General features: G+C 53.8%; 2 protein-coding genes across 2 annotated transcripts; one reads left to right on the top strand and one right to left on the bottom strand.

Moving 5' to 3' along the window:
* Positions 1-685: 685 nt before the first annotated feature.
* On the top strand, positions 686-20,201 carry NACC1 (nucleus accumbens associated 1). The gene is made up of 6 exons (XM_070416205.1): positions 686-855; positions 15,290-16,198; positions 16,290-16,463; positions 17,007-17,112; positions 17,212-17,309; positions 17,914-20,201. Exons 2-6 carry the CDS (start codon positions 15,298-15,300, stop codon positions 18,165-18,167), a joined length of 1,533 nt encoding a protein of 510 aa, XP_070272306.1. The 5' UTR covers positions 686-855; positions 15,290-15,297; the 3' UTR covers positions 18,168-20,201.
* Positions 20,202-22,535: 2,334 nt separating this feature from the next.
* On the bottom strand, positions 22,536-26,430 carry STX10 (syntaxin 10). Its single transcript, XM_070416206.1, has 8 exons — positions 26,296-26,430; positions 25,896-26,065; positions 25,639-25,733; positions 25,502-25,564; positions 23,376-23,483; positions 23,189-23,295; positions 23,013-23,107; positions 22,536-22,920 (listed from the first exon to the last, which is right to left on the bottom strand). The coding sequence occupies exons 1-8, from the start codon at positions 26,328-26,330 to the stop codon at positions 22,844-22,846; spliced, it is 750 nt and encodes a 249-aa protein (XP_070272307.1). The 5' UTR covers positions 26,331-26,430; the 3' UTR covers positions 22,536-22,843.
* Between the last annotated feature and the right edge of the window lie 666 nt (positions 26,431-27,096).

Raw genomic sequence — 27,096 nt, 5'->3', positions numbered from 1 at the left:
CTTTGCTACTGGTTCTTAACCCCTCTCTGTGCTTCAGTTTCCCCCATTTGCAAAATTGGCAGAACTTTTCAAGTTTCATTATTGGTTTGTGATGAGCATGAAACAAATGAGTGCAGGTAAAATGCTTATAACGTCATCTAACTAAGCGTGTTTTATTGTGGCTTCTGGACCCTGGGCTTGAAGCCTGACACCCGCCATCACTTCCTTTGGCCATTTTCTTTATCTCTCTGTGCCTCCCTTTTCTGTAAAGTGTGTGTGTGAAATAATTCCTACGTAAGAATGTTACTGGGACGTTTAAACGAGACCATTCGCTTGTGCTCTCTTCAGCAGCATATATACTAAAATTGGAATGAGATCATTCACAGAAAGACCCTAAAACAGTGCCTGGCACAATGAACAGCAGACACTGTTATTATTTGCGTTTTACAGGAAACTAAAGTTCTGAGAGGCAGAGCGACTTGCCCCAGGTCGCGGGACTAGAAGGTGGCAGGGTCGGGATTCGAACCCTCAAGCACAGCCGAGGCCGGAGGCGGAGACCGGAAGGGGCGCCTTCGGTGCTCGGCTGACCTCGCCTAGGGGGCGGGGCGTGGTGTGGTGGGGGCGTGGCCGCGGCGGCTCCTCCCCAGCCCGGCTGCGGCGGCGGCGGGGCTTGCGCTGGTTCGGCGCTCGGCTGGGGCGGCCTGGCCCACAATGAATGGCCGCCGCGGCTGCCGCTGCTGCTGAGGCGGAGGCCGCGGAGGCCGCGGAGGCGGAGGCCGAGGCCCCGGCGCAGGGGGGTGCGCCCCGGGCCCAGGTCCGGCCCCAGCTGCCGCTGCGGAGCCCGCCAGGAGCCCCCGGAGCGCGGCCACGGCGCAGGTGAGGCGACCCGCTCCAGGCCCGGTTCCGGCCTCCTCTCGCCGGGGCGGCCCGAGGGCATCCGAGGTCCGGCCCCGGGCTGAACGGGGAGGGCTTGGGGCGGCCTCCTCGGAGAGAGGAGGAACCGGGCCCGCAGCCTGCACTTCGGGCTGGGCCGGCGAGTGCGGGGTGACCCGGCCCCCGCCCGCGGCCTGGAGTGTCCAGCCCCAGGCCGGGCCGCAGGGTTTGGGGGACGGCGGGATTGGGCCCAGACCTCCGCCCCTCCTTCCCGGCGGGGGATGGGGAGCCGGGCCGGGCCGGGCAGGTGCGGGGGGAGGGGGGGCGGGGAAGTTGCAGGGCCCGAGGGATAAAGTGGGGAGGCTCCCGGGAGCCCGGAGGGGGAGGGGAAGAGGAGTCGGGCTCGGGGGCCGGCCGAGTGCGGGGAGGAGGGGCGGGCGGCGCCGCCGGAGGGAAATGGCCCGGAGGGGGTCGGGGCGTGGCCGGGCGGGCAGGTACGGTCGCGGGCGGAGGTGGGTGGGTCAGGTTACAGGCTCGGGGGTGGCCGAGGAGAAGCCCAGGAAGTGGGGCCTGGTGGGCGTGGGCGGGGCGAGTTCGGAATGGGGGTTGGGGTTTGGGGGGAGTCGGCGGGTCGGAGAGCCGCGAGGTGCTGGCGGAGTCACCGGGGATGAGGGCTGCAGAGATGTTGCGGGGGAGAGGCCAGGTCCCGGGAAGATCGGGTAAGTTGGGGGACTCCTGTAGGAGTTGGGGAGTCGGGGAGGAGGCGGAGCTTTGGGGCTAGGCTAGTGGGGATGTGGAGGCAGGTCCGAGAACTAGTGCTGACCGAAAGGCACGTGCCAAGATGTACCCCCTTTCCCGGCCAGAAGTTAGCTCTGGGCCAAATGGGGGGGCTCTCCCCCCCACACACACACACACCTCACTCCCATCCGGCTCTGGGTCCCCGACCTACCCTGAGGCCAGCCTCTGCCAGGTGGGTGTTGGTGTGGGCAGCTTGGGAACACCTAGCTCGGGCATCTTGTTTACCATGGGGGTGGCCCTTGCACACCCCCGCCCCCTATACCTGCAGGGAGGCGGCCTCGGTGCCCTTACCTGAGCATCTAAGGTTCCTAGAATCTCTCCTCGCCTGCTTGTGACCGGAGCCTTGAGGCTCAAACCTGGAGGCAGGGCCCCCAACCACCATCTTAGACGGTGGCTTCCCAGGCACTAGCTCCCTGAAGGTGAACTGGGAGGTGAGTGTATAAAGTTTTGTTCATTGTGTCTTGGAGGTTTATGACGGGGTAACTGGCAGGTCCCGTCACCAAGAAGGGGATCGAGTCAGGCACCCTAGCCCAGGCCCTTGGGGTTACTGACCCCGGGGGCTCTGCTTCTAGGGTGATGTCCGGACCAGGCCCCTGCTGGTCACATGAGCTCATTCATTGCTCACCACCAACCAGGTCATCTTAGGCCTTGGGGTGGCTTATCCCAGGTCACGTGACTAGAGCCCAAACCCATAATCCCCCAAGCTGGCCTTTGAGGGTCATGACTGGAGGAGCTCCCCAGTCTTCCAGATTCCTCCTCAAAAATTCTTTCCTCTTGCCATCCCAGGGGATGGGTCAGTACCCTTTCGTACAGTTTTCATGGTGTCCCAGGGGGCTGGGAAAGTGAAAGCTTTCTCAGACATGAGTCTTTCTCATCCCCCTTCCCCATGTGGGAGCCAAGAGGTTAGAGGTGATGGAGCTGTTGACTGCCAGGGGGAGGTGGTTATGAGGACGGGGCTGGGCTGTGGAGCTGAATTTTGCTTTGCTTTCCTGGTTTGTCTTTTTCCCCACGTTGGTCCCGGGTCAGACCACCCCAGCTTTTGTTCCTTTTCTTGGCGCTAATTGCAAAGCTGTTACCGGTGTGACCTGAGAACATTGACTTGGGAGCCTCGCACCTGGAGCAGAAGCTACTGACTGCTGGGGCGATTGGTATCAGCCAGATCTGGGTTTAATGATGGGTTGTCACCCTCATTCCTTCCCTTCCCCCAGTATCCCCATCATTCCTAGAACGGCCTTCTATTTGGGCCCTGGTCTCCTCCCATCTTGTGGCTCGCCTCCTGATTCTGGGATGGGTGGCAACTGGGCCAACAGCCCCACGTAAAGAGGCCTTTCCCCTGCCTGGTTGGGCTGAGGCTGGGGCCTCCTGGGCCTTGGCAGGGCTCTGGCCTGGGTACCGAGGACAGGGGTGGTCACCTTGACCCACACAGCTGGAACAGGGGCAGAGATGGGTCTCAGTTGGCCTTGGTGTGTGGGTGGCAGAGAAGTGGGTGGTGGGTTTGAGCCTGCACCTGGAGCTGTAGAAGGCACGTTTAATAACTAACTGCTTTTCTGTGAGGACTTAGGGTGCACAGACCTAGGGCGCCAGAGGAGGCCATAATCTGGGGTAGGATGGTGGACAGCGGCCATGGGGCAGTTTTATCTCACTAGGATGCCAACCCCCTGCGAGGGACTAGGGGAGCAGCCCTGAGTAGCAGATCCTAGAGCCTCTCTCAGCAACTTTTATTCTAGTGAAGGTGACCCAACAAACAAATGACCAAGAGCATTCCTGCTATTCCTGCATTCGTGAACTTAGTGAGACAAGGGGAAATGAGTGAGTGCTGTGGGGCGGAGGATGAAGAGCTTTAGATAGGAAGATAGGATGGTCAGGAAAGACTTTGGGGAGATCTGAGCCTTGAATAATAAGAAATAAATCAGCTCGGGGGGTGGGGGCGGGGAGTTGGCTGGGGCAAGGAGGGACAAATGTTCTAGGCAGACGGATAGCCCATTGAGAGTCTTCATTAAGCACGTGCCTGGCTCCTGCCAAGTGCTCTGAATATCTTCATGAGGGAAGGAGCAAGGGGTGACCCTAATGTACAGATAGACCCTTAGTCCCATTTACAGAAAGGAAGCACCCAGCCTCAGGGTCTTCTGGGTCTCTCTGTCACACCAGATGCAAGTCCAGACCCCCTTGGCATGCATCCAGGGCCTTGGCCAGGGCCAGGCACTGGGCAGCCCCAGTAGGTTCTTGAGCAAGTTTGTGAGAAGATGAGAGCTTTGATTGGCTTTGCTGGACTCACTGTTGTTGTCAACATGGAGGATTGGGGTTTGGTGTGGTGAGGTCTGACTGGGAATTCATCAGTGCCGTTGCCAAAGCTCCTGATGGAGAAGGTGGCATGCCAGCTGAAGTGGGGATTACTACATTTGAGATGATGGTGAGCTGCCCGGTCTTGAAATCATGGAGGTGAACTGGGTAAAGGATTGTGGGGCTTTCCAGGAGCCTCTGTTGGGTCCTCTCTCATCCTCATTACCCCTGACCACTTTCCTGGGTGCCCAGCTGAGCACTTTTGCACATTTTGAATTTTTCTCATGCCTACCATGGGCAAGCAGACCCACCTTCCTGCCTCTGATCCTGGGTCCCCTCTCCTGAGAATGGCATCCCCTGTCTCCCCCCCCCACCCCACCCCCCCTCCCCCCGGGAGAGCCCTTTGAACCACAGAGGCCATGAGGTAGAACTGGGCAGGTGGCTGTCTTGTGCCCAGTGCCTGGTTGTGGTCATTGTCCCTTCTCCCCTGCTGCCTCCTCAGTGAAGGTCTTGGCGTCCTCAGAGACCCACAGGTGTTCTGTGAGGACCATGACTCTGTCATGACTGAAGCACAGGGTGGGTTAGGATGAACTAACATACTGTAGTGGAGAGAGTTAGCACTACCCTGCACCACCTGGCTTGGCCTTGAAACCCTTGGGCAAAAGTCTTGACCTCGGCGCCCTTTGTTTCCTTATCTGATAAAGTGGGAACCAGCAGGCATACCTATATCTCAGTGGTTCTCCACTAGGGGCAATTCTGCCCCCTCAGGGGATACTTGGGAACTATCTGATGACATTTTTGTTGTCACAGCTGGTCTGGTAGTGCTACTAGCCTCTAGTGCAGTGGTTCTCAACCTTCCTAATGCCGCGACCCTTTCATACAGTTCCTCATGTGGTGACCCCCAACCATAAAATTATTTTCGTTGCTACTTCATAACTGTAATTTTGCTACTGTCATGAATCGTAATGTAAATATCTCATATGCAGGATGTATTTTCATTGTTACAAATTGAACATAATGAAAGCATAGTGATTAATCACAAAAACAATATGTAATTATATATGTGTTTTCCGATTGTCTTTGGCAACCCCTGAGAAAGAGTCATTCGACCCCAAAGGGGTCGCGACCCACAGGTGGAGAACCACTGCTCTAGTGGTTGCAGAGGGTGCTGCTCAACATCATATAATGCACAGGGCAGCCCCACCATGGAACTATTCTCCTCAAGAGCTGCAGTGCGGTGGCCAACTGGTGAGGGTTACATGAGAAGTTACTGTCTGGGTGCGATCAGGTGATGCTGTGATGGCACCAGGGGAGCCCCCTGTATGTACCGCCTATTATGAAATCACAAGGTTTGGGAGATGGTGAAAGGCCTAAGATGTCTCTGTTACTGTCAGGGAGTGTATGGTCTGGCAAGGGGTAGGTGGACGGACAGAAGGGGACACAGTTAATAACAGCTGGCATTACTGGACACTGACTGCATGGTGGGTTATTTTGTTGGTTTAATCCTTGAAACAGCCTTGTAAGGTTGTTGCTGCTGCTATTGGCCCCTTTTATAGTTGGGAAGACTGATTGGGGCAAGCACTAAGATAGATAAATGTTCCTGGAAGTGAAGAGAAAGGGAAGTGTAATGCTAAGCAGGAAGCTTTGTAAGGGATATTTGAGCCTAGTAAAATAATAATAAGACTCCATTCTTAGACCCTGCCAAGCCCTGTGTGGTGTCCAAGTGCATTTCAATAAGCCCCATCCCAGTAATCACCCGCCCTCAGCCCCACTAGCCTCCTTTGTGTTGGAGCAATAACGCCTCAGGGCTTTTGCATGGCCTCTGCTCTTCTGTCCTTTGGGTGTGACTATACCCGGAGAGGAGGCTGTAGCTCAGAAAGGAGGGCTTGTGGTCAGAGTGGAAGGGGGGCTGGGCTGCTGCTGGGTTCTGGAGCTGCTGCAGGCGGAGGCTAGATTGCCCAGGGCTGTCAGGAGAAATGGGAAGTTGGAGAGGCTGCAGGCTAAACTGCTGATCCCCGGAGGTGGCAGTGAAGGAAGGAAGAGTGGAGAAGAGCTGGGGAAACAGAACAGCACCCCACCTGGCCCTCAGAGGGCACCTGAGACCCTGGATGGGGGGTCCCCAGCTGGGCAGCAGATCCCATTTCTGCAGAGGACATGCCCAGCGAGGATAAAGAGCCTGGCTCTGGCCTTGGCTTGCCCTTGCTTCCCTTCCCCCACTCTGCTTCTCTGAGCCCCAGTTTTCCTATCCCTGAAATCAGTCTAGTCACAGCTGCCTGCTGTGGGGAACAACAGGACCATGCAGAGGATGAGCCTAGCCAGCCGGAGTCAAGAAGCCTCCTGATTCTCAGACAGGAGTCAGACTGCCTGGGTGTGATTCTGGCTCTTGATCTCCTAATCTTTAAATGACAGAAAGATTTGTTTCCTCCCCCAGAACTAGCGAGAGGTATAATTGAAGCACCCGCTCTGAGCCCTCTCTGGGTACTGGTGCACAGTAGGGACAAATGTGAATGCCAGCTACTATTGCAAATCCTATCCCCCACCATGGGTTTAGTGGCTGCTTTTCAGGGGAGAAGAAGTGAGTTAAATGTGCACAGATGCCGAACGGTAGGATCTGTACAATTAGAGGGCACATTGTGCTTCCCTATCAAACGTTTGCCTGAGCTGTCTAATTCGGCCCCTAGGAGGGTCCCAACGGCTCTGGGTTCACCCCTGGCTATGGCTGGATCTGGCCACCTCCTGCTGAGCTGGGTAAAGGATTATGCGGTTTTCCAGGAGCCTTAGTTCCTTCTTACACTTGGAGTTGGTTTCCCTTAATTGAGTCGCCCACATGTCAGTGGGCGACTCAGGGCTTCCCGGGTAAAGCACAGATCAGTCCCCCAGCCTCTGCTGGTTGGAGAACTCGGAGCTCCCTTCCCGAAGAGGTGGCAGTTCACACTCCCGAGAATCGCCAGCCACACAAGTGGTTCCATTTGAAGCCTAGTGCCCCTGAGGCTGTCCCGAATCATGGTTTTCATCCGGCAGCAGTGTGAGCAGTTGTTCACATTCACTTACATTGAGCCCAGCCTCAGAGACCCCTTTTGAGTCCCACTCCTGTTCTAGTTTCATTATTGTGAACTGGGAAAAGGGAACCAGGTTGGAATTAATGGGAATAATTATTTATCCCATTTGTTTCTCAAACAACTATTGAACACCCACTGTGTGCCCAGCAGGCAGAGGACAAAGCAGCCGGAAACAGGCCAACGCCCTGCCCCAGTGGAGCTGACACAAAACCTAGAACACATTTGCTAGATAGTGGGAAGTGTCAAGGAGGAAAAAACAAACAGAAAAAAACAACCGAAGGAATTGGGATTGGAGCATTGTCTGTCTTTGGAAATTTGAGATTGGTGACTGGCGGGTATGAAGAGCTGTGGCCATTTGGGACAGCCTTCTAGAAGGCTCAAAAGCAGGTTGGGCCCCAATATGCATTGTAGGGGCCCTGGTGGTGTTACTATGGACCCAGATGGTGAAAACTGGTTTTGCAGGAGTCCAAGATGAATCTAAGGGTCTTGGCCTGAGTAGGGAACTTTCCAGTGAGAGCTACGGCCAGAGCAGGCTTGGGGGGATGGGAGCTCAGTTGTAGGCACATTGAGTTGGCATCTGAGGTATGTGCAAATCCAGCACCCCCGGGGGAGGTCCGGGCCAGGGGCTCCATGGCGGAGTTGTGGGTGAGTAGAGCTGTGTTTGAAGCCTATTTCAGGCAGCCATAACAAAATACCATAGATGGGGAGGCTTAAGCAGACACTTTCTCACAGCTCTGGGGACTGGAAGTCCAAGATGGCCACAAGGTCAGGTTCTGGTTGGGTTCTGGTGTGCTCACATGGCTTTCCTTTGTGTGTGTGCTTGAAGAGAAAAATATCTCTTATACAGACACCAGTCTTACTGCGTTAGGGCCCCACTTCTGTGACCTTTTAATTTTTTCCTATAGATTCTGACTCCAAGTATAGGCACATGGGAGTTAGGGTGGGGGGACACCAGTTCTGCCCATATCAGAGGACTGAGCCTAGTGCCAACCTTCACCTTCCTTCACTTTCTGGAAGAACCACATCTGCTTCTCCCTCAAGGCTCTGCGTGCCTTCCCTGTGCCTTGAGGGTAAGACCCCAGCCCACCACTGCCTCAGCAGATTGCCACTCACTGCCCCCAGATCTCAGCTCTTCTGGGCAAGATAAGAGTCCCCTGCACGCAGCACATTGACTGTGTGATTCTGCAGGAATGGCCATGTCCCCCGCCACTCCAGGCTCCTGGACACTTCCTGGACACTTCCTGGCCCGGGCAGGTGCTAGGCAAATGTTTGTTGAGTAACTCGTGGGAGCTCGTAGCCTCACATCCCAGGGAGACCTGCTGTGGCCTCACATCTCACTGGGAGACCTGCTCAAGTCTGGGACCAGGACTAGCAATGCTGGGAGGATTCTCAGCTCTTCGTGTGGGGCTGAGAGCTGCCCCTCCCCTCCTTGGGGTCTAGAGTGTTGACCTCAGTGGGGAACTTTGCAGTGAGCTACGATCAGAGCAGGCTGGAGGGGACAGGAGCTCGTTATAGGCACACTGAATTGGCATCTGAGTCATGTGCAAATCCAGCACCCATGGGAAGGTCCAAGCCAGGGGTTCCATTGGCAGCATTGTAGGTGAGTAGATGGTGTTTCGAGTCTGTCTCAGCTCAGGCAACCATAACAAAATACCATAGATGAGGAGACTTAAATAACATAAACTTATTTTCTCACAGTTTTGGGGGCTGGAAGTCCAAGATGGCTGCACAGTCAGGTTCTAGTCAGTTCACATGGCCTTTCCTCTGTGTGCTCGCTTGGGGAGAATAATATCCTTGGTGCTGTGTGTCCACCTCCGTCTCCACTATTTAACACATGCCAAGTTGTGAGGAGAGAGGAATAAAATACAGTTTTCTGCCCTTGGGGAGTTTATAGTCAAGTGGGATTTTGTGTTCTCAGAGGTGAGCATAGGAGCTTGGGGGTGGGGAGTATAGAGAGGAGGGTTTTCCTCTCTAGAACCCCCCCAGAGTGGGGGTCGGGGGGAGCGGGTATAGCTGAGGTGGAGGAGGAAGATGTGGGCAGTGGCAGGAGAAGGGCACTCCAGGCAGGATGCACAGCTTGGCCAGTGGAGGGAACAATGCAGTGGGCTGAGGCCTGAGATAGGGTGGGGTGAGGGGCTCAGCTTGGTGGGGACAAAATTATTGGGTGGTTTGAAAACCATGACCCCTGGCTCCATCCCACCACTTTCCAGCCAGCAGGTGACCTGGACCAGGCACCAGCTGCTTTATACCTGTTTCTTCTCGGAGCTCATCATGGCTCTATGGCCCTTCCCTCACAGGGCCAGTGTGAGTGAGGGACTTTTGAGCCCAGCAGACTGAATTGGGAAGGAAGCCCCGGGGTAGGTCTCTGGGGTCCCCTCTGGCCCCTCACTGATCTCAAAGCCCTTTAAGGCCTTCCCCCCACCGACCTGTTCCTTGCAAAGGCAGCAAGGTCACACCAGATCTCTACAGCCCACAGACCTGCCAAGACTTGTGCACTGATTCGTTGAGCCACTTGCACTAATTGCCATGTTGTGCTCCCTCCCCCAGTTGCTAATCTAAAGCTTCGAAGCTGTGGGTGCTGCACTCTGAGGTTGGGGTTCAGCCAGAATATTGGGAGATTCCTCCCTGCATTTCTGTTCTGTCTGCACTCCTGTTGCTGAGCTGCACCAGTTCCCAGGGAGGAGTCCGGGCCTAAAGTCTCGCTGCTTGGGCTGGTGCCAGGCTGAGATATGGTCCCCACCCATAAAGGGGGCAGTCCTATCACCCCAGAGGGGAGCCCTTTGAGACTGCTTGAAGTGGTGCCTGGCCCACCAGGTGCAGTTAGGGGGATCCCTCAGGATGGCCCCTGCAGCCCCAGAAGCATCCACAGCCGCATCCCTTCAGCCCCCCTTCCCCTGTCTGTAATCCCCATCAGCAGCCCTGTCGCAAACTAGACTCCTCTATTCCTGCCTTGGTGCTCTGTGTCTACCTCCCTCTCCATGTTTAACACATTTACAAATATTTATTGAGCCTCTGCCTCTGTTCTGATTTGCTGATCATGAACTAATTTGGCCAGAATGCCTGCCCTCATGGTTAGACAGTCTCTTTGGAGAAGGAACTATACATACAGTTCTTAAAACACTGTCCCCCGATTCCAGGGCATTGGAATTGTCCAGAGCTAATGACCGCTGCAGTGTGGAATGAGAGGACTCCTGTGCCCCCCCCCCCCAAAACCCCAAGGTTAGCATGGGGACTGGGGGTTCACAAAGAGAAGGCAAGGCCCATCTTGACCTCCCCTCCTTACCTCCCCACAGCTGTTCACTCCTGAGTCTGACCATCCTCTTTCCTTCCCTGCCACCACCGCTGTATTTTGTCCTGTGTTCTGTGTTCTGGTCTCCATACTGCTGCTGGGAATTCTCCAGAGTTGGTCTGGGCCTTAGTCTCCTTTGCTCCGAGCTTCCCACTACTCACTCTCGAAAGATATTCGTCCTCATTAGGCCAAGGTTCCTCCTGTCCCCCTTTGCTGCCCTCCAGCCACACTGGCCTCCTTCCTGCCCAAGACTGTTGTGGCTCTCTATGCGTCATTCCCCTACCCCAGAGATGGCAAACCTTTTGAGCTTGGCGTGTCAGCATTTTGAAAAACCCTAACTTAACTCTGGTGCCGTGTCACATATAGAAATATTTTGATATTTGCAACCATAGTAAAACAAAGACTTATATTTTTGATACTTATTTTATATATTTAAATGCCATTTAACAAAGAAAAATCAACCAAAAAAATGAGTTCGTGTGTCACATCTGACACGCGTGTCATAGGTTCGCCATCACTGCCCTACCCCTTTGCCTTGCCACCAAGGGTGACTGCTAGGTAACATTCACCCCAACTGTAATTAAATCTCTCCCTATATCTCCCCACTAGACAGTGAACTCCGTGAGAACCTTCCTTGCAGCCCACCAGGGTGGGTTAGATGCATGCATCCCCATTTTATAGGTGAACAAACAGTCACAGAGAGGTGAGGAGCTGGCCTTGAGGCCACACAGCTAAAGAGTAGTGTGGTTGGCATCAGAACCCAAGTCTGGGGCCTCTGACTTCACGGCTTGCCTGTCCTGCCTTGGTCCTCCCCCTTGGACACCTTGGCCTTGGTCACTTGAGCCCCAGTACTCAGAGCATTTTCTGTTTGGCAGCCTGAGAAGGGGGGGTCGGGGCTCATCTGAATGGGGCTCTCCTTTACCTCCATTTGGTGCCTCGGTTTTCCTACCTCCTCACACAGGGCCAGCTACTGGCCCTTCCAGCACTGTTTGAGCTCAGGAAAGGTGCATTTCTTTCTAATGGGATTTCCTGTCTCTGCCTCCCTCCTCTGGTTGCCCTAAGTGATTTTTTATGACAATGAGAAGGAGGGCATAGCCTAGGGAAATCAAATTGCAGTGCCCAGGCAGACCTGGTTTGAATCTTACCAATGACTTCGGAACAGTCTTGAACTGCCACATGACCTCCAAGCTGAGTATTGGGAGTATGAAATCCTCTCCAGAGGTTTACTAACAGGATTTGGGGAGCTCATGCAGGCAGGTCCCCTGCATCTCCCTCCGGTTCTGCCAGATGAAGCAACTCAGTGAGTTCAGATTGAGTTTACAGAACCACTTTGGCCCTATCAGCATCTGTTTACAAATAGAGAAGTGGAGATTGGGAGCTCCTGATCCCAGGAGTGAGTCAGTTCTGGAACCAGTACTCAACCGGGCCCCAAAGTGTACCTCTGAGCCCATGGGTTTGTGGTTGCTTTTATTCTCTAGGCAGCCTTTTCAGAGTGAACTCAGTGTTAAAAGATAGAGCCCAAGTCTCCACTGTGTCCCAGTGCTCAACCCATGGAGGCAGGTCAGAATGGACTTGCTATAATGAATGGTAGCTGTGAGAGCTAACTGGGGAATGAGGGAACACTAGCTGGGGGCTCTTGTTAGTTCCTGCCCCAGGGCCTTTGCCAACTCCTTTTTTGTCATTTCTCTTCATCCTTCTCACCTGCCTCTGTGCTCAGGGCCTCTCTTCTTTTTCCTAGCCTGCTTATTCAGGACCACTGTAGAATTGCAGGGGATACTCTTACACCTGGAGGCACTTTTAAAGCCACATCATCCTTCAGTGACCTTTTATGATTGCCCCTAGAACAGGGGTGGGAACATCCAGCCAGGCCAGGTAAGACCCACGAAATCATTTGGTCTGGCCCTGCCAAGGCATTAGGGTTGAGTTAATTAAATGTTTGACCAAATATAGCGGGCTAATTTTTAAGTGGATAATTTTGTGTGGTCCGAGAATGATGTTCCATAAAGATCCAAGTGGCTCTTGGTAGGAAAAAAGTTCTCCACACCTGCCCTAGAGTATGGGACATGCCCCTCCCATGTGACCAGTTCTCCTGGGTTGGAATAGGCTCTGGCTCAGAAGTGCACACTTTTTAGAGGTCCCTGGCCCGCAACCCCCATGGTCTCCCCACTCACTGATCAGGATAGGGGTTGAACTTCCATGAGCAAGATCACAGGCAGATCCGTATATTTGCATTTCTTTCCTACCCCAACACTTTAGGGTTAAATTGCATAAATTAAATGTGGGGTATGATTTTACACAATTTTAAAAATATTTTTTTATTGATTTCAGAGAGGAGGGAGAGAGAGATAGAAACATCAATGATGAGAGAATCATTGATTGGCTGCCTCCTGCACACCCCATACTAGGGATGGAGCCCACAACCCGGGCATGTGCCCTTGACCTGAATCGAACCTGGGACCCTTCAGTCTGAAGGCAGATACTCTATTCACTGAGCCAAACTGGCTAGGGCTGATTTTATTTAAAAATAGTTTATTTTTGCAAATAGGCAATACATTCACCAGGTTAAATATTCAAAGACCCGTAGAATGTACCTGGCACGTCTCATCCCCTGTTCTGCCCAGAATATGGTGTCAGTTTTATAGAGGTGCACATAACATGTAGTTTACCCATTAAAATGTGCAGTTCTGTGCTTTTTAGTATAGTCACAGAGTTATGCATCCATCATAATTTTAGAACATTTTTCATGAGGTCAAGAGGAAACCCTGTAAATTGGGTTCTTGGACTCAAATAATTCCACTTGGGGTATAGAGATTGGGCTTCCCCACACCAACAAAAATTCTCAGACACCAAAAAAGTGTCCGAGAATTCAATTCTATTCTGACATTACCTGGAGATTGCTTCAGAGTCCACAGGCTCAGTTCTACAAGACTGCTCCGCCAACACACTTCTGAACCAGTCCCAAGCCAGGGTTACTACCATGCTTCTGCTGACTGGCCACAGAAACTTCTCTTTTTGCTCAATTAACTTCTTAGAGCTGCTCATAGAACTCAGAGAAACATGTCACGTAACTAGATCGCTGGTTTGTTGTAAAAGGCTATACCTCAGGAACAGCCAGATGGAAGAGCTGCATAGGGCCAGGTAAGTGGGAAGGGATCCCATGCTTCCAGGCCCTCTCCTGACAAGCGACTCCAGATCTCCATAGATAGACTGACCAATGGCATCACTGGCTGCTGGTGATTGGCTCCATTCTCTCCCCTCCCTAGAGGTGGGGGGACTGAAAGTTCCACCCCTCTAATCACATGTGTGGGGCCTTTAGCAACCAGCTTCCATGAAGGTGCTTCCAAAAGTCACCTCCTTACCATAACAAAAGGCCACTCAGCACTTAGGAAGTGCCAAGTGTTGCTAGAGCTGTGAGTCAGGAATTATGGATGAAGACCCAGTGTATGAGATAGATATTTTGGTCATCGGATGACCAAATATATATTTCCTATACATCACAATATGGCACCCTCTATTATTTGCTCATTCCCAAACCTCCCATCCCCCTGATAATCACTAATCTGCTTTCTGTCTTTGTTGTTGTTAATCCTCACTTGAGGATATTTTTCCATTGATTTTTTTTCAAAGTGGGAGAGGGAAAGACAGAAATAGCGATGTGAGAGAAACACATCGATTGGTTGCCTCTGCGCCCCGACCACGGCCCAGGCTAGGGAGGAACCTGCAACGAAGGTATGTGCCCTTGACTGGAATCAAACCTGGGACCTTTTGGTCCACAGGCAAGACTCTCCACTGAGCCAAACTGGCTAGAGCTGCTTTCTGTCTTTATGGATTTACCTGTTCTGGACATTTCATATAAATGGGATCATATGATATGTGGTCCTTTTGTCTGGCTTCTTGAATTTAGCATAATGTTTTTAGTTTCGTCTAAGTCAGTGGTCCGTGGACCACCAGCTGGCTACCACTGGTCTAAGTTATGGCATGTACTGATTCATTCCTTTTTATGGCTGAATAATATTCCACTGTATGGATGTACCACATTTTGTTTAGCCATTCATCACTTAATGGACATTTGGATTGCTTGCCCCTTTGGGCAATTGTGGATTGTGCTGCTGTGAATATTCACAGTTTTCTCTGTGGATATATGTTTTCACTTCTCTTGGGTATAATTGTGAGGAATGGAATTCCTGGGCCATATGGCACCTACATGCTTAACCCATTTGAGGACCTGCCAAGTGGTTTTCCACAGCAGCTGCACAACTTTGCATCTCCACCAGCAGTAGAGGAAGGTTCCAACTTCTCATCCTTGACAGCACATGTCTTTTTCCTTCTACCCGACCTAGTGGGTATGAAATAGTGTCTTGTTGTGGTTTGGATTTGAATTTCCCTGATGACTAGTGGTATTCTTACGCAGTTTCAGGGGTTCTTGTCATTTAGTCATTCAACAAATAATGGTTGAGTGTCATGTGCTCAGCACTGGGAAAAATGGGGTGACTCTACCCTCTGGGAGTTTCCATGCCAGTGCCCTTCAGAGTTACCCTATGCATGGATGCCTTATGCTCACTGTATTAACTCATTTTCTATTTAAGCACCTGTGTGTAAGTTTGCCTTTTCCCCTTGTCTGCAAGAAACACCATGTGGCCACCCTGTCCTGTAGCTGATATGGCTGATTTGACAGTCTGTCCTAAAGGAATGGAAGGAGTGGCTCCTGTGATTCTTTTATTTATTTACTTAATATATTGTTTATTGATTTCAGCGAGGGAGTGGGATAGAAACATCAATGATGAGAGAAAAATCATTGATTGGCTGTCTCCTGCATGCCCCCTACTGAGGATTGAGCCTGGAACCTGGCATGTGACCTCCTGGTTCATAGGTTAATGCACAACCCCTGAGCCACACCAGCCAGGCAACTGCAGTTCTTAAGGCCCCAGCAAACCCACCATCTGGATGCCACTGAGAATAGGCCTGAGCATGCCACCTGACCCATCTCTGTCTTCCCCTGTCCCCTGCACAGCTGCCACCATGGCCCAGACCCTGCAGATGGAGATCCCGAACTTTGGCAACAGCATTCTGGAGTGCCTGAATGAGCAGCGGCTTCAGGGCCTGTACTGTGATGTGTCAGTGGTGGTCAAAGGCCATGCCTTCAAGGCCCACCGGGCTGTACTGGCTGCTAGCAGCTCCTACTTCCGGGACCTGTTCAACAGCAGCCGGAGCGCTGTGGTAGAGCTGCCGGCGGCTGTGCAGCCCCAGTCTTTCCAACAAATCCTCAGCTTCTGCTACACGGGCCGGCTGAGCATGAATATGGGGGACCAGTTCTTGCTCATGTACACGGCTGGCTTCCTGCAGATCCAGGAGATCATGGAGAAGGGCACTGAGTTCTTCCTCAAGGTGAGCTCTCCCAGCTGCGACTCCCAGGGCCTACATGCCGAGGAGGCTCCATCTTCCGAGCCCCAGAGCCCTGTGGCTCAGACATCGAGCTGGACGGCCTGCAGCACCCCGTTGCCCCTGGTGTCCCGTGTCAAGACAGAGCAGCAGGAGTCGGACTCTGTGCAGTGCACGCCTGTGGCCAAGCGGCTGTGGGACAGCAGCCAGAAGGAGGCCGGGGTTGGCGGCAGCAGTGGTGGCAATGGTAGCCGAAAAATGGCCAGGTTCTCCACATTGGACCTGGCCGCCAACCGGCCACCTCAGCAGGCCTTGGCTGCTGCAGCGGCGGCGGCAGCAGCAGGGGGCGTGGTGAGCGGGCCCAGCATGTCTGAGCGGACCAGCCCTGGTACCTCGAGCGCCTATACTAGTGACAGCCCAGGCTCCTATCACAATGAGGAGGACGAGGAGGAGGATGCGGGCGAGGAGGGCACAGACGAGCAATACCGGCAGATCTGCAACATGTACACCATGTATAGCATGATGAATGTCGGCCAAAGTGGTGAGGCGCCCACTCCTCCCCTCCCCCACCCCCCATCACCACCCCTACCCATGACCCCGTTCCCAACACATACCACTCTCTCGCCCCACAGCCGAGAAGGTGGAGGCCCTCCCTGAGCAGGTGACCCCTGAATCCCGGAATCGCATCCGGGTGCGGCAAGACTTGGCGTCTCTCCCAGCCGAGCTCATCAACCAGATCGGTAACCGCTGCCACCCTAAGCTCTATGATGAGGGCGACCCCTCTGAGAAGCTAGAGCTGGTGACAGGTAGGCTGGCCTCACTTGCTCCCCAAATCCCCCTCTCCCCCCACCCTTGGCCTCAATGCCCTCTGGGCTGCTGGCCCGTAGCATAGCCCCTGGCTTTGTCCTAGGGTAGCTGACACCCCTCTGTGTTGATACACATCGAAGATTGGCCTCTAGGGTTTTGCCCTGGAGGCAGATGTAAGCATTAGGGGACATCATGGCCATAAGGCAGTGGATGAGTGGCTTCTTAGGGTGGTGTAAGGGTTAACTACTGAATGGCTAAGAATTTGGCATGGAATCAGTGTGCCTGGGTGCAAGCCTCTGCTGCCTGCTCTTTCTAACTCGTAGCTGGTTGTGCTGGCAAAAGCTACACATGTACTAGGTGGGCCTGGCACATTGTAGGTGCCTCGTGGGCAGCGGTACCACCATCTGTCCTTTTCTGAGCGCTGATGAGGCTGCCCTGGGGTGAGTTGTCGGAGAGGGTCTCTGGAGCTCCGAGAAGCGGGCCTGGCCACATGGGGAATGTGGCAGTTTAGGGCCTGACCACCCTCCCTCTCCTCCTTCTAGGCACCAATGTGTATATCACAAGGGCACAGCTCATGAACTGCCATGTCAGTGCAGGCACACGGCACAAGGTCCTGCTGCGGCGCCTCCTGGCCTCCTTCTTTGACCGGTGAGGCCCTTTCCAAAGCCCGGGCGGGGAGTAGGGAGCTGTCCCATGCCCCCCACCACCACAGGGGATCTGAATCCTCCCCCATGACCTCCCCCCCAGGAACACACTGGCTAACAGCTGTGGCACTGGCATCCGCTCTTCCACCAATGACCCCAGACGCAAACCGCTGGACAGTCGCGTCCTCCATGCCGTCAAGTGTGAGTGTCTGGCTTTCTGGAGGCAGGTTGGGGTAGGCCCTGGGGTGAGCAGATGGTCCTTTTCTCTGGTGTTGGCCTTGGTAGGTGGGTATGGTTTGTTAAGGATCTGAGGTTCAATCGAGGCTTGTTGGGAGGAGGGCTATGCTGCTTAGAGATTTCTACGGGGGGTGGGGGGGAGTGACAGGGCACTGAAGGGAAGCCTGTGTCCGATGGGAGGGTGGGGAGGATCTTCAAACTCAAGGTAGTTATGAAGCAGCCAAGCCCCAGCCAGTTGTCGGGAGAGAACTCTTTAAGTTTGCAGGTGGAAGGAGTCTCCTAATTCCTAAACTCTGCAAATAATCCACATTTTTCAAGACCACTGGGCCACCCTGTCAAACCCACATATGTCCTACGTGTGGCGGAGCTTAGTGAAGCATGGAGCCAGCTAATGTGATCTAGCATGCTCTCTGCAAGACCTCTGTTCTCTCACCTCCAAGAGGGGTTCCACCGTGTCCTGGGGGTGGGGGTGGGGGTGGGGTGAGTCGGGACAGGCATGGCCAAGGGCCTTTTGGCGGTGTGGGAGGCAGGGCCACCTAGGCCTGAGCTGTCCACTCTCCCCACACAGACTACTGCCAGAACTTTGCTCCGAACTTCAAGGAGAGCGAAATGAATGCCATTGCGGCCGACATGTGCACCAATGCCCGCCGTGTCGTGCGGAAGAGCTGGATTCCCAAGGGGAAGCCGCCTGAGGGTGATACCTACACCACCTTCATCAGTGACACGGGCAAGCTGGAGCCGGACATGATGGGCGTGGAGCACAGCTTTGAAACAGCCAGCCATGATGGCGAGGCTGGCCCCTCAGCCGAGGCCCTCCAGTAACCCCCACCAAGCCCTCCATGAGGCCGTCACACTCCCCCTCCTGTCACCCACCCACCCACCCACCACCTTGGTCACGAGCTACTGTCTGTCCCTCCCCAGGACCCGCAGGGTGTGCTGCATGCTCCAGCCCCTCGGCCTCCCGTCCCACCCCTGACCCCAATCCGAGTGGGCTGGGAGAGGGTGGCAGTGGTGCGAGCTCTGCGTGGCCTTCTCTCTCGCACACAGTCAGGGAGTACTCGCTCCCCCCTCTCCTAACCCCTAGCAATTGTTTTCCCATTCCACTCAACCAGGCCGGGCAGGGGAGGGGCAGTCTAGGGGCAGTCCTCTGCTCCACCCTTCACTGCAGCCCCATGGGACTTGCAGGGGCCCCGGGGTGCTCAGGACCCCTCCTGCCACCACCTCCCAGTGCTTCCATGTTTCCAAAAGCGCCTTCCTGTCTCCTCCGTCTGTCCCTGCACCTGGGGCTGGGGTAGGCGAGGCTGTGGGGACTGGTCTTGTGACAGCTGAGGAAACCTGAGGCTCAGAGAAATGACACAACTGACCTAAACCGACCTAAGGTGGCAGGCGGTGGTGCGCCCAGCACCCTTCTCTCTCCCCCACCCTGTACTCAGCCTCTTGCCCCATCAGGCCCCTCAGACCTGAGTGAGGGGCACAGACCCAGAGTTTCTGAGGATAGGAAAGGTTTTGGAGGCTCACAGGTGCGTGTGCGTGTGAATGTGGAGAAGTTTTGCTTTAAAATAAATGAAGATGAGAAAGGCAGTGGAACCAGGGGAGCATGCTGGCGGGCTGCTGCCCTTCCCTCCCTCCCCACCCCATCCCACGGCAGGGCTCCCAGCTCCCATCCCCTGTACATACTTTTTAAAACATTTTTTTAGCTAATGAAATATTGAAGTATAAGATTCCTTTTATTTTTCAAACCAATGGGACTGTGTCTGATGTCCCCTTTGGTCCCTGGGGGCCATGGAAAGTAGGATGGGGTGAGGGGTGCGGGAGTAGGCTGAATGTGTGCGTGCAAGTAGAGTATGGGTGCACGTTTCCAAGGTGGGACCCCAGGCCCAGCCATCGCCTGGGCTACATTTGAAGGATATCCCTGGTCTTGGCCTGTTGGCAGAGCCTAGCTCCTGGGGACAGGGCAGGACCCACTGCATTTGTTAGCAGTTGTTTGCTGAATTGTCTCTAACCATTCCTCTTTGTAGCCTCATCCAGTGTGAGTGATTTTTTTTTGAGTTTTACATGTGAACCAGAGGGTTCTTTTTTTTCTTTTTTGCTCCCCATCCCCCTGTGCTGCTGGGTGTCATTTGACATTTTTTGTCTAGCCTTTTCCTCACCTTTCGCCTCACCTCTCTTCTCACTTCTGCTCTCCTCCCGAGTCCGAGTCCGACAGCCCATGGCTTCCAGAGGCAGGAGCTTGCTAGAGGTGGGTGGGGCTATCCCAATGGACCCTTGGAATCTGACTTGGAGGCCCCATCCCCCACCCTGTAGCCCCCACCAGCCTGTGGGAAGGGGGTCCCTCCAGCATCTGTTTGTGGAGTTGGAGGTGTCTGGTCTGGCTGTGATCCTGGCACTCCTCTTTCTGGCCCAAGTGTGTGTGTGTGGGGTGAAGGCAAGTGTATGAGGGGGGAGTTGACACCCCCAGCTAAAGCACAAGCACCTTAGTCACACCTCCCCTGCCCCTCATCCTGGCCTTGACACTCTACCCCAGCGTCATCCCAAAGCACAATATCCCGGTCACTTGGTGGGCTCCTGGGGCCACAGAGGGGTGGGCTGGGGTTCCAGCCAGCCCCCAAAGGAAGCAGGAGTCTCCGGGTACTCCCCCTTCCAGGCCTTAGCTGGGGGCCAGCTCCTGGGACTGGTGTCCTCTCCCTCCCCACCCTTTTTTCTGGGCAGATCCCTGCCTAGTCCCCCTCCCTGACTTGTCTTCAGGCAGGGCTTGCCCCTGTCCTTCCTCCATACCCTTGCAGCACTGGGTTGGGTGGCAGAACCCCTTGTTTCAGGGACCCCAGGAGGTGCCCCTGGCTCCAGGGGACTGTGTGTGGGTGGTGGGGGAGGGGGGTTTGAGGGGCAGGGGGTGGAATTCCTCACCAGGAGAGCCAAAGACAGGGTTGTGCCTTACCCCAGGAGCCACCCCTGTGCCCATCCACCCTGCCCTTTCAGGTGGCCTGCTGCTTTTCCTCCCCTCCTGACCCTCCCCCCAGCCCTGCTCTGAGCTGCATGGTTCCCACCCCCACCTGGACAGCCAGGAAGGAGCATGAATGGAGAATCACCAACGCAAAAAAGACTGGAGGCCTCTGGCCACCCCTGTTCCCATAGGACAGGCCAGCTGCTGTGTCCACGTGGAGTGCCAACACCTGCCCTTCTCCGGGCTGAGCCCCCCACCCCCACCCCAGCCTGTAAGTGAGATTGCACATTAACTACTGTAAGGAGAGGAGCGCACTGGGAAATGTGAACATGAGAACATCAGTAACACTGATGAGAATAAACTAAACGCCTTTGTAACAGCCCTGCAGCATGCTACTCACTGGGGGGCAGAGGGGTTGTAGTGGCTGGAAGAGATGCTGCACACTGGGTTCTCATTCTGCAGAGCAACACCCCCACTGCTCAGGACTCATGTTGACAGATGCAGCAGGGTCCAGCTCAGGGTGCACTTGGGAGTGGCCATGCCAAATGTCACATGACAGAACATCCATCATGTGAGCGGGTCGGGGCAGCATGTTCTTTTCCAATGGTAACAGGTACAGACCCAGACCACCAATGGGTTCCACTTACAATACCCTTCAGGCTGCCCCATGTGTAGACTCACAACACTGCCCAAGGCTGTTCCTGCACACATGGCCCCTGCATGGGAGTCCCTCCAAAGCTAGAAGGGTAGAGGCTCCCTTGAATGGGCTACTGACCCACTAGCTGCCCTGTGGCCTGACACCCTCCCATCCCAGACACACCCCACACTCCATTCTGGGTCAACACAAAAGTTGAGATGGCAAACATAGCTATAGATCCCGCGGATATGAAATGACAAAAGGTTCTATGGAGCCAAATAAAGACATGTAAGTGCCTTAGGATCCCATTTATTCAGTCATTTCAAGCAGCCTGGGAAGGGTAGTTACCTATCAGGGATCCCATTGGTCAACAAAAAATCTGCTGGGAGGTGGACAAGGAGGCTACATCTCTGCCCAGGCCAGCTCCTTCCACCCATGATAAAAAGGAATGATGTCCATGGGAACGATGACTAATATGCTTCAGGTTGACCCTTGCAGTCAAAAATCCACGTAGAACGTTTGACACCCCCAAAATTTTACTAAGCCTAGTGTTGACCAGAAGAAGCCTTACTGATAATATAGTCAATGAGCACCTATTTTGTATAGGTACCATATAATGTAGTCTTATAATAGACAACAAGAAAAGGTTAAAGTTATAAAGAATATACATTTATAGTGTTTATTTTTAAAATCAGCATATAAATGGACTGCACAGTTTAAGCCTGTGTTGTTCAGAGGTCAACTATACAATTCACAGGATGAACTGGGGATGTCTCAGGAAGACCAGCCCATTTGGGGTCCTGAAGTCCAGCATCAGCTGTCAGAGGGGTTTTGAGGACCAACAACATTGCCAACAAAAATTCAGAGGTGATGCTGCCCCACCTGACTCCCAGAAGCACATCTTTTAACCCCAGAAAGACTTAGAACTGAGTATAGAATGGGCCAAGAGAATCCAAACCATCACATAAAAGAGGAATCTGTACATACTTGGTTCTTTTTTGACTAACTGGCCTGATAGAGTAGCATCCTCGTAACATACAGCACTCCAGAACGTGTACATGAGTGAGAGATTCGTGGTTCCCACGCCTGATTAATGTGGGGGATGGAAAGGGCTGATGATATCTAAGGTTCACAGTGCTTACAAGTTTACCCAGCTTATATAGGAATCATTTCACACTCAGGAAGGCTCTGTGGCAAAGCCCTTAAATTTACAAACGCTGCCCTGTTAGAGTGATGCATCACAGAGGGAATAGAAACCAGCTGTGCAGCGGAGCCCAGCGTTATTTGGAGGCACCTCAGAAGTGACCACTCAGCTCCATGGCTAAGGCATTTACCTACTTTGGGCACAGAACAGGCAAAAGATGTTTAGGATGAACTTCAAACGCTCAAGAAACATTCATGGTTTAAAATTTTCAGTGGCAATAAAATTACCCATCATGAAAACCAAAAAATTAACCAGAATAGTCTTTTCTGCACCTGATACTGGCCACTGAAATCCCTAACACGCACACATGCGTACACACACGCACACACCTGTGCGTGCAAATGAAGTTTAGAGTTCCCACTCAGGAAGCAGCCACAAGTTTAGAGTCAACATACCATATGATCTAAATACGTATAAAAACGGCTGGGATTTTATTTCCAAGTTGGCACATGTAGAAGGCATAGGGGTGAATAAATGGCTTTGGGACACTGGAAATAGAAATGGGGCAGGGTGTATCTGAGGTCCCCCTACCTCCACCACCCCCTAAGTGCACTTGAGAAAGGACCAGTGGCGGGGGCTCCAACCAAGGGCCCTGAAGGTCCCACTGGCTCTCGAGAGCCTTGGGACAACTCCCCAAACATGACGCCCTCCTCCCAGGGGGCAGGGCCCTACCAGCTCCCCCAGCTTGAGGGATCAGCCCCCTGGGAGAGCCAGGATCAGAGAGAGAAGAGCAGGATGAGTACCAGGAGAAGCACCCCCAACAGCACCACAATTGCACACCACTGTCGGCGGTCTAGGGGTAAGAGGGTCAGAAGTCATGAGGGAGGCAGCACCACCCCATGCCTCCACCCCCCCCCCCAAATTGCCTCCCCCCAGAGAACTCACCACTTGTCATATGGGACACTTTGGCCATCTTCCTGAGGACCCCATCCATCCGGGATTGGGTGTGGTCCATCTCATGAGCAAAGGTGTCCAGCATGCTGCCAAGACCAAGATGGTGTAAGCCCTCGAAGGGCAGCCGGCCTCAGGCTCCCGGCCCACCCTGGGGGTCCTGGCCTCACATGCCCTGCTCATCCAGCTCCTCCCCAACGCGGCTGGACATGTGTTTCAGAACCCGGATGCTCCCAGACACCATTTCCAGCTGTTCATCCTGTTGGTCCATGATCAGCTGCAGAATGGAGAGGTGAGAACTGCTGTCATCAGGGAGACCTGAGCTCCCCCAGCCCATGACTGACCAGCCACACAAACCTGCTGTGTGGCCTGTTGCTCCTCAATGTAGCGAGAGGTGACCGATACCACGCTGGCATCCAGCAGGTCACTGGATGGCTTCTGGGCAGTTGGCTTGCCCATTAGCATCTGGTGGGGCACAGAACACAAGCTCAGGGAAGGACACCCACTCACCAGAGAGCCAGACACAGGCAAATTTAGATGGTGGTTAGTCAGTAAGGCAGTGTTTGAAGTGCAATGGCCTGGGTTCCCCAGACCCACTTAACATCAAGGTGACAGACCCCAAGGCCACACCACTTGACCTCCCTGTGTATCAGTTTACTCATCTGTAAAATGGAGAGAACTACAATCCCTGTTTGCTGAGGTTGGAATGAGAAAATTAATCCACGGAGAACACTTATCTATCTATAAATATAAAAGGCTAATAATATGCTAAGTGTCCATCTGACCGGTATCTATGATGCACACTGACCACCAGGGGGCAGAAGCCCAATGCAGGAACTACAGTGATGCGCACTGGCCATTTACAGAGAAACAGCACCTCGACCTGGTGCCCACAAAGCAACACTCAGCTTCCCCCAAGTGGGACACAGGCCCCACCACCACCCTGGAGTGACACCCCAACAAATTGCAGCCGAAGCTGCTGAGACCCCATGGCGCAAAATGGGGCCCACAGCCCAGCCCAGCCCTGAAATGGTGGCTATAGGCGCCAGGTAATGATGTCACATAACAACACCCAGCTCCCTCTCCTTAGCAATTAGCCTCCTTGGAGTTTCTTCAGCCCAGGAACACGACTTGCTTTATAGCTGGGTGGAAACATTTTACACTGTAACCAAATGTCTGTGAAGCGTTTTCCCCTGCCTCATCTCATTTGATCCTCATAGAAGTCCTGGAGTAGGTAGAGAGGAGACTCAGTGGAATCCTATTTGCTTTTCATTAGCCGGAAAACGGAGATTTAGAAAGCTTAGAAACTTGACCTGACTGAAAAGAAGAAATGATGAACCTTGAAAATGACTTAAGGTTTTCTCACTGCGCAGAATATAGTCAAACACTGCTGCAGTTAAATATTTCACCCTTTGTTCTCTCTGTGTGATCTACAATAATAATCTGTTCATGTTGATATATACTGCTGTGTTGCTGACAATTACCTGAAAGAGAAATTGGGGTGCTTCACTGGGCTGGGAAAAGTTTAGCTACATCAGAAAGCTGGTCTAATTAAGCAAGTTTATTCTATATATATAAAAGGCTAAGTTGACCCACATATACACGATACATATAAAACTCTCACTGGGGCCAATTGCGCACGTGTGTTTCAATCTGTCATTGTCAATCGTGAATTTGGTTGACACTTCTATTACAGAGAAAGGGTGAATAGCGACATTAAAATATTTCTTCTAATTATTTTCCTTTCAATGTGCACGAATTCGTGCACCGGGCCACTAGTTACCATATAAACAAGTGTATGTAAGAATTTGGACTTTAATCCTCAAGGCAGCACACCAGGAAAGCACATAGGCGCTGCTACAGGACTCCAAGCTGGTGTGAGCCTCAGCTCCCCAACCCTCCCAGATCCCATGTGGGCTTATGATGGGATGGGGGAGAGGCTGGTGGTGTCACAACATACAAAGAATGGGCATGCAACACAGAGGGGAAAGGAGTACAGACAGGCAGCAGGAAGCATTCAAACAAAAGGCATGAGCAGGCACACACACAAAGCAAGCACACCCATGAGGGTGGGGGGGAAGGTGTGCATGCACAAGGCAGATAAGATACACTCAGAGGCCAAGTTCACACACTCAGATAGGTCAAGTGCATACACAGAGAAAAAAAAAAGTAGGCATTATGCTGGAAACAGTAAACACAAAGGGGATAGGTATACAGATACCACTCACCCCCCACCCCACCCCCACCCCGGGAAACCAGTATAGACCTCCAGGACAAGGCAGAAGGGAGTATTATACAATCAGTGAGGGGTCAGGTATACACACACACACGGAAATCAGGCAGGTAGACAGCCAAGAGGACTGCACACAAGGAGGATGGGCACTGACATATAGGGACAGACATACACTTTCCCAGGGAACAAGCAAACACGCACTGAGGGGCTCACCCTGAAAAATGTTTCGGGTCAGGTCGAGATGCCTTACCTCTCTATTATTTCTCTCCATGAAGGCTACGGCTGCTGGGCTGACCATATGGTCCTTCATTTCCTGGGGGTGAGGACAGCATCAGAGAGTAAAGACGCCCCAACTTCCACCCTTACCCCATCATAACCTCCTCTCACCTGGACCGCTTCCCGCATCCGCTCCACGAAGACCTTTCTCTCCTGCAGGTCCCCAGCTGGGAGCTTGAACTTGCCTGGGTTGGCTTCCACTATGCGTAGCCCCCGGGTCAAGAGTCAAGGCCACAGCTAGACACAACCCCCTCATCGGCCTCAAAGCCTTCAACTCCTCCCCGGTGTCCAGCCTCCCAGATCCCCCTGCCACCGCAATGGGCTGGCTCTCCCAGGCCGCCCTCCAACCCTCCGACCCTCCAGGATATCGATGGTCTCCTCCAGGTCCTCGAGGTCCCACTCGATGCTGCGCAGGCCATTCCGCAGTTCATTGGTCGTCCAGTCCAGCTCCTCGCGGCCGACCGCGGCGCCCTCCTGCAGGAGCTCACACCAGCGCTGGTACAGCCCGCGGGCTGTGTTCACCGCCTTCTGCACCTCGCTGCGGGCAGGGGCACAGCGGGCGCGTCTGGGGGCCGCCCGCCGCTGCGCCCCCAAATGAGTGGGAGAGCTCAGAGGACCCCTCCATCATCTGGCGTACCCCTCCCACTCGGCCACCGGGTGATCCCGACCCGCGCACCCCGAGACCGCTTGGCATGCTGCGGCCCGCATCCGGGCACTGGCTGGCAGGGGCCCGAGCACCCTCTGCCCGCCCCCATCGCTGTCACTCACCCTCGGACTACAAAAAACGGGTCTTCGAGAGACATGTCACCGCCCCCCGTGGGAGACCGAGCCCCCTCCCCTCCGGGCCTGGAGAGCTGGTTTCCTCGCAGCGGGGGAGAACGCGCCACCACCCCCGCCCCCGTCACGTGACCCAAGCCACCATCGAGAGCCGGGCCACGAGGAGAGAGAGAGGCCCCAAAAGCCGGAAGTGCAGTGCTCCCGCCGCCGCCGCGGCCATCTTGGCTGTGGGCAGAGACGGCTTTCCGTGCGCGTGCCTCCGCCCTTCGCGTCCGCCGCTCCCGCCGCTCCCAGCCTTTCCGTAGTTCCGCCTGACCAGGCTGGAGTCTGAACTCGGCGTCTCGGGATCGAGACCCAGCCCCTTGAATTGTTGCTGCGCAACCTCAGTTTCCCTTCCCGGCAACATAAATAATAATAAGCTCTCAGCCCTAGCTGGTTTGGCTCAGTGGATAGAGCCTCGGCCTGCGGACTGCAGGGTCCCAGGTTCGAATTTCATCAGGGGCACATGCCTGGGTTGCGGGCTTGATCCCCAGCGGGGCCCATGCAGGAGGCAGCCGACCCATGATTCTCTCTTATCATTGATGTTTCTATCTTTCCCTCTCTGAAATCAATAAAAATATATTTTTTTTAAATAAAAATAATAATAAGCTCCCAGAAATCAGACGAGATTGTGGCTGGGGAAGGGGTTCGCTCGATTTGTAGACCCTTTTAACGGCTCCTGGAGCCTACACCCGCATCCTGTGCAGGGAGATGTCCCAGCCCGGGGTCGGGAGTGGCAGGTTTGGGGAGGGC

Source organism: Myotis yumanensis, unplaced genomic scaffold (assembly GCF_028538775.1).
Source record: "Myotis yumanensis isolate MYYU_CA2020_CCGP unplaced genomic scaffold, mMyoYum1.0.hap1 SCAF_5, whole genome shotgun sequence".
Lineage (NCBI taxonomy): Eukaryota > Metazoa > Chordata > Mammalia > Chiroptera > Vespertilionidae > Myotis > Myotis yumanensis.
This window is presented reverse-complemented; position numbering and strand designations above follow the sequence as displayed.

Coding starts and splice junctions, on each gene's coding strand:
- NACC1 (XM_070416205.1), top strand. CDS start 15,298: ATGGCCCAGACCCTGCAGATGGAGATCCCGAACTTTGGCAACAGCATT. Junction 16,199..16,289: donor GATGAATGTCGGCCAAAGTG/GTGAGGCGCCCA, acceptor CTCGCCCCACAG/CCGAGAAGGTGGAGGCCCTC. Junction 16,464..17,006: donor GAAGCTAGAGCTGGTGACAG/GTAGGCTGGCCT, acceptor TCCTCCTTCTAG/GCACCAATGTGTATATCACA.
- STX10 (XM_070416206.1), bottom strand. CDS start 26,330: ATGTCTCTCGAAGACCCGTTTTTTGTAGTCCGAGG. Junction 23,484..25,501: donor TGGAGAGAAATAATAGAGAG/GTAAGGCATCTC, acceptor GTGCCCCACCAG/ATGCTAATGGGCAAGCCAAC. Junction 22,921..23,012: donor AGTGTCCCATATGACAAGTG/GTGAGTTCTCTG, acceptor TCTTACCCCTAG/ACCGCCGACAGTGGTGTGCA.